This window comes from Somniosus microcephalus, chromosome 4 (genome assembly GCF_052327205.1).
Source record: "Somniosus microcephalus isolate GS21.2 chromosome 4, FLI_Smic_1.0, whole genome shotgun sequence".
Taxonomy (NCBI): domain Eukaryota; kingdom Metazoa; phylum Chordata; class Chondrichthyes; order Squaliformes; family Somniosidae; genus Somniosus; species Somniosus microcephalus.
The window spans coordinates 290,097,814-290,112,488 of NC_140990.1; the positions used below are offsets into that span (position 1 = coordinate 290,097,814).

The following is a 14,675-nucleotide window of genomic DNA, read 5'->3' on the forward strand; positions in this document are numbered from 1 at the left end:
TAATACCTGCCTTTTGTGAAATCTTGTATACTCAGCCTTTGATAAATTCCCGCTGCACTTAAAATGCATATATAAAACTTTAGTACTACACGCTGGTTTTCCCCATTGTGCTCAAGCTTGGGTGCACAATATTCTCAATTTTCATTTTTGAAAAAAAAGTCTTCAAAAAACAAATCAGATACTAGACCCGCAGAATCCAAAAAAGTGATAAATTAAAATTTTGCACCCAAGTGTGGGGAATGCCCAAAGACAATGGCCTGGTGCGGGAAGTGCTTAAAATAAAGATTTGGATTGCAGAAAGGCACAGGACAAATCGAGTTCAACAGAAATAAACTGAAAAAGCAATGAAAAATAAAATAATATAGATAGCATTGAAATAAACTGAACACAATCTGTGAACCAAGAACAAGAAACCAAAGTGAATAAAGAAAAATTACCAGAGTGAAAATCAGAATGGAAACTAGGAGCAATAAAAGCAGATGAAAAGTAAAACGGTACAGCAGTCAGTGACATTAGCAGCTTAATATAGCCAATAGGATGGATTTGGAACATGTGTGAAAGATCACCCAGCAGTTCTTTGGACAGGGAGCTGCATCAGTAAAATAAACTGACGGGGAAACTATTAGAACAGCACAAAGCTGGTAATAGTGTAATGCAAATTGAATAGCTGTTAGAAAGACGAGATTAGCCCATTACAATAGAACCTTACATTACACAGTGGAGAATATGAAGTAAATGAAGATCATAATATCAAAGAAAATATCTACAGCAGGTTATATCCTCAAACTGTAAAGGAGCTCCCTGCAGTCAAAGAGCTTTTTGATGCAGTCATGGCTTTTTTTTTTATTATTCATTTATGGGATCTGGGCGTCACTGGCAAGGCCAGCATTTATTGCCCATCCCTAGCTGCCCTTGAGAAGGTGGTGGTGAGCCGCCGCCTTGAACTGCTGCAGTCCGGGTGGTGATGGTACTCCCACAGTGCCGTTAGGTAGGGAATTCCAGGATTTTGACCCAACGACGATGAAGGATCGACGATATACTTCTAAGTCAGGATGGTGTGTGACTTGGAGGGGAACTTGGAGGTGGTGGTGTTCCCATGTGCCTGCTGCCCTTGTCCTTCTAGGTGGAAGAGGTCGCGGGTTTGGGAGGTACTGCCGAAGAAGCCTTGGCGAGTTGCTGCAGTGCATCTTGTAGATGGTACACACTGCAGCCACGGTACACCAGTGGTGGAGGGAGTGAATGTTTAAGGTGGTGGATGGGGTGCCAATCAAGCGGGCTGCTTTGTCCTGGATGGTGTCGAGCTTCTTGAGTGTTGATGGAGCTGCACTCATCCAGGCAAGTGGAGAATATTCATCACATCCAGTTGTGAGTGGTGGTGGACAATTAAACAGTTAACAGGAGGAGGAGGCTCCAAAAATATCCCCATCCTCAATGATGGTGGAGCCCAGCACGTGAGCGCAAAAGACAAGGCTGAAGCATTTGCAACTATCTTCAGCCAGAAGTGCCGAGTGGATGATCCATCTCGGCCTCCTCCTGAGGTCCCCAGCATCACAGATGCCAGTCTTCAGCCCATTCAATTCACTCCACGCGCTGTCAAGAAATGGCTGAAGACACTGGATACTGCAAAGGCTATGGGCCTGGCAACATTCCGGCAATAGTACTGAAGACTTGTGCTCCAGAACTAGCTGCGCCCCTAGCCAAGCTGTTCCAGTACAGCTACAACACTGGCATCTACCCGGCAATGTGGAAAATTGCCCAAGTATGTCCTGTCTACAAAAAGCAGGACAAATCCGACCTGGCCAATTACCGTCCCATCAGTCTACTCTCAATCATCAGCAAAGTGATGGAAGGTGTCGTCGACAGTGCTGTCAAGCGGCACTTACTCAGCAATAACCTGCTAACTGACGCCCAGTTTGGGTTCCGCCAGGGCCACTCAGCTCCTGACCTCATTACAGCCTTGGTCCAAACATGGACAAAAGAGCTGAACTCAAGAGGTGAGGTGAGAGTGACTGCCCTTGACATCAAGGCAGCATTTGATCGAGTGTGGCATCAAGGAGCCCTAGCAAAACTGAAGTCAATGGGAATCAAGGGGAAAACTCTCCATTGGTTGGAATCATACCTAGCACAAAGGAAGTTGGCTGTGGTTGTTGGAGGTCATTCATCTCAATCACATGACATCACTGCAGGAGTTCCTCAGGACAGTGTCCTAGGCCCAACCATCTTCAGCTGTTTCATCAATGACCTTCCCTCCATCATAAGGTCAGAAGTGGGGATGTTCGCTGATGATTGCACACTGTTCAGCACCATTCGAGACTCGTCAGATACTGACGCAGTCCGTGTCCATATGCAGCAAGACCTGGACAACATTCAGACTTGGGCTGACAAGTGGCAAGTAACATTCGCACCACACAAGTGCCAGGCAATGACCATCTCCAACAAGCGAGACTCTAACCATCTCCCCATGACATTCAATGGCATTACCATCGCTGAATCCCCCACTATCAACATCCTGGGGGTTACCATTGATCAGAAACTGAACTGGACCAGCCATATAAATACTGTGGCTACAAGAACAGGCCAGAGGCTGGGAATTCTGCGGCGAGTGTCTCACTTCCTGACTCCCCAAAGCCTTTCCACCATCTACAAGGCACAAGTCAGGAGTGTGATGGAATACTCTCCACTTGCCTGGATGAGTGCAGCTCCAACAACACTCAAGAAGCTCAACACCATTCAGGATAAAGCAGCCCGCTTGATTGGCACTCCATCCACCACCTTCAACATTCACTCCCTCCACCACCGGCGCACTGTGGCTGCAGTGTGTACCATCTACAAGATGCACTGCAGCAACTCGCCAAAGCTCCTTCAACAGCACCTTCCAAACCCGCGACCTCTACCACTTAGAAGGACAAGGGCAGCAGACGCATGGGAACATCACCACCTACAAGTTCCCCATCAAGCCACACACCATCCTGACTTGGACCTGTAACGCCGTTCCTTCACTGTCGCTGGGCCAAAATCCTGGAACTCCCTTCCTAGCAGCATTGTGGGTGTACCTACACCATATGGACTGCAGCGGTTCAAGAAGGCAGCTCACCACCATCTTCTCAAGGGCAATTAGGGATGGGCACTAAATGCAGGCCTAGCCAGCGACGCCCACATCCCATCAATGAATAAAAAAACAAACCACTCCTTACTTGTGCCTTGTAGATGGTGGAAAGGCTTTGGGGAGTCAGGAGGTGAGACACTCACCGCAGAATACCTAGCCTCTGACCTGCTCTTGTTGCCACAGTATGCGTGTGGCTGGTCCAGTTAAGTTTCTGGTTAATGGTGACCCCCAGGATGTTGATAGTGGGGAATTTGGTGATGGTAATGCCATTGAATGTCAAGGGGAGGTGGTTAGACTCTCTCTTGTTGGAGAGTCATTGCCTGGCACTTCTGTGGCATGAATGTTACCTGCCACTTATCAGCCCAAGCCTGAACGTCGCCCAGGTCTTGTTGCATGCGAGCATGGACTGCTTCATTATCTGTGGAGTTGTGAATGGCGCTGAACACTGTGCAGTCATGAGCGAACATCCCCATTTCTGACCTTATACATGTGTAACAGCCATTCAGGTATGTACTGGAAAGTGCCTGGGATGCATGAAGCTCAGCAAGGAGTAAGTGTCTCAAAGAGACTCTCAAAGAAATAAAAACATTTGACAAATTTTCACTTAAAGGGCCATCCATAAAGCATGCTCCTCCAAAATTACAGATATTTGACCCCACACCAGTGATCCATTGCATACTTGTCCAACTCCCTCCCCAAAGGCTTGAAAGGAAGAACATCTGTAATCCTCTATTTAGAACACACAGAGAAAGAAGCAGGACAAGAAAAGGACTAAAGCAAAGAATTGAGAAAATTGTGGTTTGAAATGAATTGAGGTTTCATTTATCAGAGGATATTCAAAATGGTAAAAATAAGTCTTTACTCATATGTAAGTCTACATATTATTTTCAAGTTTCATAAGATTGCACGGTGTCACCCAGTTACTGCTGCCTACAGAAGGCATCAACTATAATTCATTCTTTCAGGATTCCAGTTCACAGTAAAAACCCATAGGTAGTTCAGTATCATTTAAACAAGTTACCTTGACTCCAGCTTTAGTGATGGAAATGGTCTGCTGCTCCATGGCTTCATGGATAGCTACTTGATCTCTTGTATCCATTTTATCAAATTCGTCAATACAGCAAACGCCCTATAAAAAGAAAGTACTTAGTTAAAGATTTCATGGGTTCCTCTCAGTAGAGAAGATTACAATAATTTGTGGGAATTAAAATCAGAAAATTATTTTTTTGGCAACTTTGAACAATCACAGATACAAGTAAAAAAGAAAATTCCACAAGTCCAAGGCTCAGGACATGCAAAGACATGCCAGGACCTGCAGAGTGAAGTGAACTATGGTGTTAGCCACTTTATGTTCCTATTACTATTTACACAGCCCTTTGAGGGCCTCTAGTGACAGATGCCCAGTACTGCAGCATTACACTGCACAGGACCTTATGAATGCCCGAGGACACCAGATCCAGGGGCTAGAATATTTACCAAGACTGAAATCTTTCCACTTTTAGAATTCAAAATCCAAGAGTTATTCATTTTTATATTAGGTCACAGAAACCTTAAACTAACAGAATTTCAAATTGAGATGAGGAGAAACTTCTTCACTCAGAGGGTAGTAAATCTATGGAATTTGCTACCTGAGAGAGCTGTGGAAGCTGCGACATTAAATAAATTTAAAACGGAGATAGACAGTTTCCTAGCTGATAAGGGAATTAAGGGTTATGGGGAGCGGGCAGGGAAGTGGACGTGAGTCTAGGTTCGGATCAGCCATGATCCTATTGAATGGCGGAGCAGGCCCGAGGGGCCGTATGGCCTACTCCTGCTCCTACTTCTTATGTTCTTATATACATCAATGAAGAATAGCGTGGAATGCCCTTACATTATCAGCAAGCATCAATGCTCCAGCTTCAATGACAAATTCATGTGACTCTTCATCTCTCACAACTGCAGCTGTCAGGCCTGCTGCAGTACTAGCTTTGCCGCTTGTGTACACAGCTCGAGGGCTGAATTCCTCCACGTGCCTGTTTTATACAGAAAAACCAGACTGGTTATGCAAGTACTTTTAATTCATGAGTATTAAGACAAAAATGAAATCACCATGCTAACTTGCACATCAACATTTAACACATAAAATTGTTCTTTTCCTCTTCCTATCCATATGGTCTTGCTCCACTCTACACTGGCTGTGGATAAGATTAATAGTATTGGATAAAGAATCAAAGCTGCAAAACTATGTCTTCCTATATATCCTACTGCTCAGCTTAACACCCAATGCCATTTCTTTCTTTAAAAGGTTAATAAAAACTCATTGGATTGTTCCTCTCTCCTTTCCCCTCCCCTTTAATCAAATTATGAAAACTCAATTGTTTAATCATAGCAGGGTGGAGGTGGGAGGCAAGATTCATCTTATCGATAACATGCATTGACATATTTTGAGGTGAGAGCATTATATATTATTTCAGAAAGTAGGTTAACAGTACTACTGTAGTAATAGTGGGGTCACAAGTTACTGATTTTTAAGAGCACTTGTGCTACCAGATCTTAATAACTCAGCTCAGTATGACTTACTTAAGGAACTGGCTCTTAGCTGTGCTTGGATCTCCAACAATGCAAACATTAATATCACCACGCAGAGAAGTGCCCTCCATGGTAGTTTTTGGAACTCCTCCAAAAAGCATCAGTAAGACTCCACGTTTCACTTCATCGTTCCCTAAAAGAGAAAATTGCATTCTTTGGTTTCTAAGTACTGTACCACAAAAATAACTGGGCAAACACTCTTTTTAAACAATGTGCCTTCAACGAAACATCTCAAATATACATCGGTAAAAAAGTATTTAAATTCAGCTCTACAATGCCCATTAGATGCCAATCAATATTATTGAACAATCGCAGCAACAACAATCTTGTGACAATTTTTGCAATCACTAACTTCAGTTTAGCACTTGGGACCAAAGCAATGCCAATGCTAGCTGATCTGGATCATGCTCACACCAAAAGCAAAAGTGTTTAAAATTAATTCCCCATCTTCAAAATTTTGGTTCTTACCATGAATGGTAGGGAAAAGGCTTGTACAGAGATTGTGATAAAGGTTCTTATCCTGACTCATTTCGAACACCTTCTCCCATTCCTGAACAGTCATCTGATTTTTAATACTTTCTGCTGTCTGTTCTTCTTCTCTCATTTCTTTGCCACCAAACTGTTTTTTTTTTTTAAAACAAAGAGTTTTAATGCAAAAACTAGATAGCCTGCACCTCTGGAGGTCCACACAGATAAATTGACAGTACTATACGAAACCAAGATACAAATACAATTTAAGATAGCTTTCAGAATACAGGAACAAATTCTGTATGAGCAGTGATTAGACAAAACAAAAACTAATCATAACTGCAGTGATCCTATTTAATAAAACCTGAATTTGCCATTGGGTACAAGAAAATAACTGGCAGATTAATTCTTGAAACTTTATTTCTCATTTTTCGTTTGTTGTGTTCTCCCCCTCAAAACACAAATTAATTTTAAAGCTTTTATTCACAAGCAAGTAACTTTTGTCTAAAACACCAATTTTAGTGCAGACTTTCAGACTGATGCACTCCAGACCTCATCACAACCTTGATCCAGACATGGAGGCAATAGCTGAATGCCAAAGAGGCAAATGCAGCAGGCCTCGACATTGAGGCAACATTCCCATAAGTTAAGTAGTTCAGTCTACTGCCTCAAATCGGGTAACTGGAGATGTCGAACATTTTCCACATACAGTATAGGCTGCATGTTGAGAATCATTTTCCACCAGACTATTGGGATCTTGAAATGTTATAATGAAACAAAACAAAAACATGCACGCTATGGACTCAAGCTATGCCAATATGTAAAGTACAGAGAAACTGGGGTTTAATGTGGTTAGGTGCTATGGCAACCAAAGAAAGTGTCTTCAGACCAAATTTTCATGGACTTCAATGCATCATTCAAGATAAACACCAAATATACATACCCGTGGATTTGTTTGCGCCACATGACATGCCAGGAATGCCAATTTGTAAGACAGGTCACGTACACCTAACGCACGAAGACCTCTGACTCCTTCTGTTTCATACCCATCAGCACCACTGACACGAGACCCAGTTTCAGCACGTATACCTGCAGAAACACAAAACTACTAATTAATCGTGGAAAAAAAAATTAATTGTTCTTTAATTACAACATTAATCAACATTTCTTTTAGAGCATTGTGCCAATTAATTATTTTGTCGAGTGGCCAGGGCTGTGGGCAACTCTGGAAACTGATTCCAGAGAGTGATAACTACACTTTGCAGACCATCTGTTAACACCTGTTATCCTGTATGTGGAGATAGATATATATAAAAAACTATGAATGAATATTACCACAGGGATGAATATACAATGGATGATGTTCATGAGACCATAAACCACAATGAAGCTTGTACAGCTTATAAAAGTTTGAGTTCTTATTGCATTATTACCTTGTTGTTACCTTCTAGACATTTATTCTTTTGAAACAAATTATAAGCAACTGTAAGAATCAAAATGTGCAAATCCACATCATACAACAACAAAGCTTATCCTCAGAGAGAAAGAAATTGATCCCTGCTTATCAGCTACTGCCAGTATACTAATGATCAGCTACTGCCAGTATACTAGTGATCAGCTACTGCCAGTATACTAGTGATCAGCTACTGCCAGTATACTAGTGATCAGCTACTGCCAGTATAGTGATAGAATAGAGTCAATACATTTGTGATAAGAGTTTCAATATTATTCAAGACTATCAATAACATACAAGCCAAAATATCAATGGTACAATAATATATATATTTTTTAAAGCAATACAGAAATCAGAATGAAGGCCCCAAAAAAAGGATGCCATCAACGTTGAAGAGTAGAAGAGATGATGTCCAGTTGGATTTTTTTTTTTTATAAACTGAAATATCCACATGGAAGACAATTGTGAATGGAGATGGGCTATTCTGCTTGTTGATGCAACCTCTTTATAGACTGCTCCATTTGCTAGTATGACATTTTTATCTTCAGTACCATTTCCAATCAAACTACACTAAACGTCATTGGTCTACAAATCTTGCCTTCATATACTAAAACCAGCACAAAGTATTTAGTCTCAAATGTCTTCTAATTTATTGAATACCTGGTGTAGTCAGTTGAGATACATCAGGAACCACAATAAGCATCCCTGTGAAGTCACATCTGTCACCAGCCTGCGCGGATTCCACAGCTTCTGCACGCAAGATAACTTCCACACTGCGGGGAATGCTACCACGGGGTAACTCAGCCTGGGTTTCCTGAATACGAACCTGAAAGGGCAAGGCCGTGCAAGTTAACCAAATGCCAAGGACAAGGAAAACAATCATTCTTTAACAATACTGGAATGTTTACGTTTAGTTCCTTTAAGCTCATATAGTGCAGCAACAATACCCATGAAATTTGTCTTTAACTGGTTTTGAATGATGTTAAAAATGCCAGAGAATGCTTAAAAAAGCACAAGACACAACACAAATATGACATTTTATTATTGAATATTAATTTTAAGACATAAAATTGAAATCTATCAGTTTTACTTTCATAGAAGCTGTTCTGTGCACTACTTTTATCTCTTTTAGATCATCATTTCTATTTTCCCAAATCTTTAGCCAAAATGAGAATTCAGTTGGGAGGTCAGAAAAATGTTATTGTGTCACATTCTAAACATGTAAAGCACTGAATACAGAAGTGAGGATTCAACTTTTAAGCACTCGCTACACCATTATGTAATCCTCTGAGCACCAGAGAGCTCCAAAACAAACACAAGGCAGAAATCTGAAAATTGAGCTGTGTAGGTCATCCAGTGGAATAAAAATATTTGAATACAACTAATTTTAAGAATATTGTGAATAGGTAAAAGCAAAGGATAAAAAAAAAATTTGCTGCAATTATTTCTGTAAATATTTAACATGCATTTATTTCTCTCCTCCTAACACTTGTAATGCAAAATTATTTTAGTTATATAAAATAGACCAATGCACCATTCACTAGTCAACATGGAAAAGGGAACTTGTTCTCTTTTCTTTAGCAGAATGGTGATTAAACCACAAAGTGAATTGGGGCTCCCAAGATAACTCACCCATTGTTTTTTCCCCCTCTCATACGGTTTTTGGGGTGGGGGGTTGGGTGCAGTAGGGGGAAAGAGAAAACAAAGATCCTGCTCCCCACTTGGTGCCTTTTCTAACATTTTTTGATATTTACAAGACTTTTATTGAGCTAGCCAGTTTAAAATATGGCAGATTTTACCCACGTGAATTTAATTATAAAACTAAAGTGGAAGTTTTGCTTTGGGACATACACATTAGAGCAAGTTTAATACAATTCTCAATTATGTATTAAAACAGCTAATAACATTTCAATTAATTTGCTAGTAAGTCAAGATTATTTCCAAAATATAATTCCCAAGCATTATATTAAAGCACAAGAGCAAAATGGTAAACTTTAATTCCAGCTGTACTCACCTTCTGAAAGTCAACAAATCGTGACTTATTCGTGTCCAGCATAAATCTTCTCCTGTTGGCACACACTGGATTCCTGCAGATATTTGGCTGCGTGTACTTGAACTGTTGCTCTACATCCTTAACCACTGTCTGACAATCGAGGCACATAAATGTTCCACTGACCAATTCTGGGTGAACAGGGTGGGTTCGAACAACCTGTCCACTGATGCGTAGCAGGGTTCCAATCCTTGCTGCTGTCAGCTCTCGGATTCTAGTTTACAACAACAGTCAGCTGCTTTAGTATTTTTGTGGATGATTATGCAGGACTAATTTTTATTGGCTCGAAACTGCCAATTCTATATTACTTTTCTTCCCATCAACCAGTATTAATCTGACAATAGTGCAAACTTAATAAAACCTATTAAATATGAATCTAGTAAAGTAATTGTAAAAGTATTGAAATTTGCAATATTTTGAAATAGCACTTTGGTGTATTTGGATTCCCAATTAGAAGCTGGGCATAGGCTTCATAAACTAGAAACTGTAATATGATACTTGGCAGGGTGAGTTAGCACACAGCCTTTAAACTTAAATCCATGGGTGTTCAATGTTCAAACCTACAGTAACTCTTCCTCTGTAATTTACTGTAACCCGAGTATCAGTGATTTTTAGCCACTAACAAGTGTCTGTCCAAAGTTAGTAAGTTAAACTGATGTGAATTGAATGGGGGGGTCACACTTAAATCATGGTTTAAAAAGGGCACTAGAGCTGAATTAAGAACATATTGGCCCAGATATTCCGATCCCTACAGGTGTGTACGCGCTGTGTACTCACCTGCAGAGACATCGGAAATGCCGGTTTCAGGCATGCACAGCGCATTCGCTGAAAAACGGCATTTCCGATCTGTCAAATCCTCTGCCTGCCCTGGAGACCCTCTGCCCACAGAAAACCCTTACAATTCTTACGCCTGGTAAAAGCAGGTGTAAGGCCTGCTTTTACCAGGCTAAGAGTTGAAAAAAGTAAAAAAAGAATTTCACTGATGTATCATTTAAAAACTTTTTTAAAAGTTTATTTTTAGCCCTGTAAAAAACTTTAATTATTTTTTTCAAAAATTACATTTTTGTTTAAAATATTAAGTTTATTGTAATTTCAAATCATTTAAAAAATATGATTAAAAAAAATTATTTAAAGCTTTACTATGTTTTTGGGGTGATCTCCATTCATATATTTGACAGGTCTTCCTATCAAGTGTATGAAGGGAGATTCCCTTCTTTGATTGGCTCCTCATGGCTCACGTGATCCCAGGGACGCTTGCGCCTCTGGGATACGTAGGCCCTGCACACTTGGAGTTCGAGGGGCCCAGGAGCCGAAGTGTGTGCGTCCCGGGAGCCCTCGGGTAAGGGCGTAGAATTTTTCCAGATCGCCATCTTAAAAGAAGCTTAATCCCATAGTTCATCCAATTCAAATTTTACTTTACTTAACTCCAAACAGACAAAACGCATCAATTTATCTTACTTGTGCCTGGCTGGCAAATCCTGGATTGCTACATAAAACTCCTTGTTTGGTGGAATATTTCCATGGTCTCTGGCAAAATTCCGAACAGCACGGCAGAGGTGTGGGTAAACTCTGAAAAATGAGAGAATTACTAAAAAACAGAAATATCAGATCCTCTGTTGCTAGTATTAGTATATGACATATATGTTTGCTTTAAATGTTTTAAAAGAATTCTGAAGCTGGGTTTTAAAATTTATAATTTCCTGCTCCATGACTATACTAAAGGAAGGATTTCTTGTGTGGGGCATAAGCAGATAGTCAGCTGATGTTTCCTCCTCCAATAAAGCAAGCTCGCTTCCTCTTAGAATCTTAATTTTGAAAATATTGTTTTAATACAGGTTTCCCACTGGTTATTTCTCTTCGCATGCATTGTGGGGTCCTGTAGCCATAAACACATTTATTGCAAGCTTTAGTATGGATTAACAGCTAATCAAAGTAAAATTTATTTCACCTGTAAAATTCCTCTTGAACAGTAGTAGCCAGTTGCTGGTTATACTGCTCCAAATCGGCAAAGCTTACAGCAAGCGTGTTCCTTTCAGGGCGGATCAGCTCTTCAGCATCATGCAAATATTTAACTTCGCCATCACTGTTCTGGAATCTGGAAAGAAAGAAAAGTTTATATGAAGTCAAAAATAGATGGTCCTGCAGTCTAGTCTATTGAGGGAACGAACAGCATTCCTTTGTTACAGGAAACAGCACCTCTTCTTAACACCTCCTGAGCCATCAATCACAGATGTTACAGAATTCCATAAAGAACAAAAATTGCCCGCAATTGCTGTACCAGTGAGATTATGTGGAAATGTAATTTATCAATTACTCAACTGCCCCAGAATAAATTAGGATTATTTTAACAACTTGACATTTACACACATGCCACCAAAATTAGGCAAAATGTGACAAATGGTGCAAAACACTCCTTTTAAAAAAAACAAAGCAACCTACTGCAGACTAGTGAACAATTCATATTAGGTCATTACATGACATTAAGAACTTGCATTTATGTAAAACCTTTCAAGCGCTCATGGCATCCCAAAGTGATTCACCGCCACTGAAGTGTAACCATTGCTACGTGGCCACGGCAGCCAGTTGGAGCACAGCAAGGCCCCCCGAACAGTAAATGAGATAAATGACTAGTTAATCTGTTTGAGTGATCTAAATTGAGGGATACATGTCAGTCAGGGCACCGGGAGAACTCCAAACTCCTCTTCCAGTAGTGCTACGGGTTCTCTTATGTCCACCTGAACAGGCTGATAGTGCCGCGATTTGACGTCTCATCCAAAAGATAGCACCTGACAATGAAGCACACCTTCAGCACTGTACGCAATTGTTCAAACCTACCTTCTTTCTTGTCTTCACCCTGCCCCAAGGACCCCTGTAGTCCCTCTGGGAACAGTGTGCAGTGTCCCAGGAAAAGGAGGCGAGCGCTGGGACTGCTGCCACCCCCCTCCATTTGTAGTGCTGTGATGGGTTCTTATGGCAGGCCCAGCTCTGCCCCTCCCAGAAGCTCAAAGAAATGTAATGGGGACCGAAACCGGTTTCCTGAAATTTGTTTCCAGGAAATTAAGTGTTGCCCAGGAACAAAGGTCAGGAGAATTATTAAGTTCTCACATATGGGGCAAATTCCATTTGTACTATTAACCCATTGTTAATTTCAAGTGGCACTATTGTATATTTTATGTCAAAGGGCTCAAAGTTTTTATGACACCAAAAGGGATTGCAATACTGTCTCGTTACACAGATACTAGATATTTCTAGGCTACATGTCAGCCTAGCTCAGTGGTCAGAACATATTGATTCAAGTCACAATCCAGGATTTGAGCACATAATCTAGGCTGATACTTCAGTGACAGGGACCTGACAAATGGTCATTCCTAGATTCAATTCCTAGAAGTAATTCATTACTCATGAGCATTTTTTTTATTTGTTCATGGGATGTGGACATCGCTGGCAAGGCCAGCATTTATTGCCCATGATGAAGGTACTCCCACAGTGTTGTTAGGGAGGGAGTTCCAGGATTTTGACCCAGCGATGACAAAGGATCGGCGATATATTTCCAAGTCAGGATGGTGTGTGACTTGGAGGTGGTGGTGTTCCCATGCGCCTGCTGCCCTTGTCCTTCTAGGTGGAAGAGGTTGCGGGTTTGGGAGGTGCTGCCGAAGAAGCCTTGGCGAGTTGCTGCAGTGCATCTTGTAGATGGTATACACTGCAGCCACGGTACACCAGTGGTGGAGGGAGGGAATGTTTAAGGTGGTGGATGGAGTGCCAATCAAGTGGGCTGCTGGCGTTAAGCTTCTAGAGTGTTGTTAGATTTGCACTCATTCAGGCAAGTGGAGAATATTCCATCACACTCCTGACTTGTGCCTTGTAGATGGTGGAAAGGCTTTGTGGAGTCAGGAGGTGAGACACTCGCTGCAGATTACCCAGCCTCTGACCCACTCTTGTTGCCACAGTATTTATGTGGCTGGTCCAGTTAAGTTTCTGGTCAATGGTGACCCCCCAGGAAGTTGATGGTGGGGGATTCGGCGATGGTAATGCCATTGAAGGTTAGACTCTCTCTTGTTGATGGTCACTGCCTGGCACTTGTGTGGCGCGAATGTTACCTGCCACTTATCAGCCCAAGCCTGAATATTGTACAGGTCGTGCTGCATGTGGGCATGGACTGCTTCATGATCTGAGGAGTTGTGAATGGAAATGAACACTGTGCAGTCATCAGCGAACATCCACACTTCTGACCTCATGATGGAGGGAAGGACATTGATGAAATAACAACAGAAAATGCTGGAAAAACTCAGCAAGTCAGGCAACATCCGTGGAGAGAAATTTGAGTTGACGTTTCGGGTTTGACCCTTCTTCAAAACTGGAGAGAAAAGGAACTAGATCGAAGGCAGGGCTGCGATCGGACAAAAGAATAAAAGAACCAAAAGTAGTAAAAGAGATTAGAAGCTAGACGAGATGATAATAGGCTGTGATTAGGTGTAAAGTGTACTGGCAGGGCAAAAGATAGCTGCCAGGTGTGAGAGAGAAACAAAAGGAAAGGGGGGGGGAAAGGAAAGGAGTGGAAAAATATAAGTGAAAATGAAATAGGGGCCGAGGTTATGATCTGAAATTGTTGAACTCGATATTGAGACCGGAAGGCTGCAGACTGCCTAATCGGAAGATGAGGTGCTGTTCCTCGAGTTTACGTTGAGCTTCCGTGGAACAGTACAAGAGGCCAAGGACGGTGAGGTCCGAGTGGGAATGGAGCGGTGAATTGAAATGACAGGCGACCGGAAGCTCGGGGTCACCCTTACGGACTGAACGGAGGTGTTCCGCAAAGCGGTCACCCAATCTGCGTTTGGACATTGATGAAGCAGCTGAAGATGGTTGGGCCTAGGACACTGTCCTGAGGAACTCCTGCAGCTATGTCCTGGAGCTGAGATGATTGACCTCCAACAACCACAACCATCTGCCTTTGTGTTAGGTATAACACCAGCCAGTGGAGAGTTTACCTCCATTCCCATTGAGTTCAATTTTCTAGGGTTCCTTGATGCCAC

At 41.7% G+C, this 14,675-nt stretch overlaps 1 protein-coding gene across 2 annotated transcripts in view; it reads right to left on the reverse strand.

Moving 5' to 3' along the window:
• The window catches only part of mcm6 (minichromosome maintenance complex component 6), a 31,314-nt gene that overhangs the window by 14,616 nt on the left and 2,023 nt on the right, over positions 1-14,675 (reverse strand). For both annotated transcript variants that reach the window (XM_085986638.1, XM_085986637.1), the window contains exons 2-10: positions 11,594-11,740; positions 11,104-11,214; positions 9,610-9,859; positions 8,256-8,421; positions 7,086-7,231; positions 6,143-6,293; positions 5,666-5,807; positions 4,977-5,118; positions 4,128-4,235 (exon numbers count right to left, since the gene is read on the reverse strand). In XM_085986638.1, the coding sequence (XP_085842764.1) occupies positions 4,128-4,235; positions 4,977-5,118; positions 5,666-5,807; positions 6,143-6,293; positions 7,086-7,231; positions 8,256-8,421; positions 9,610-9,859; positions 11,104-11,214; positions 11,594-11,740 (1,363 nt within the window). The remainder of the gene's footprint in view (positions 1-4,127; positions 4,236-4,976; positions 5,119-5,665; positions 5,808-6,142; positions 6,294-7,085; positions 7,232-8,255; positions 8,422-9,609; positions 9,860-11,103; positions 11,215-11,593; positions 11,741-14,675) is intronic.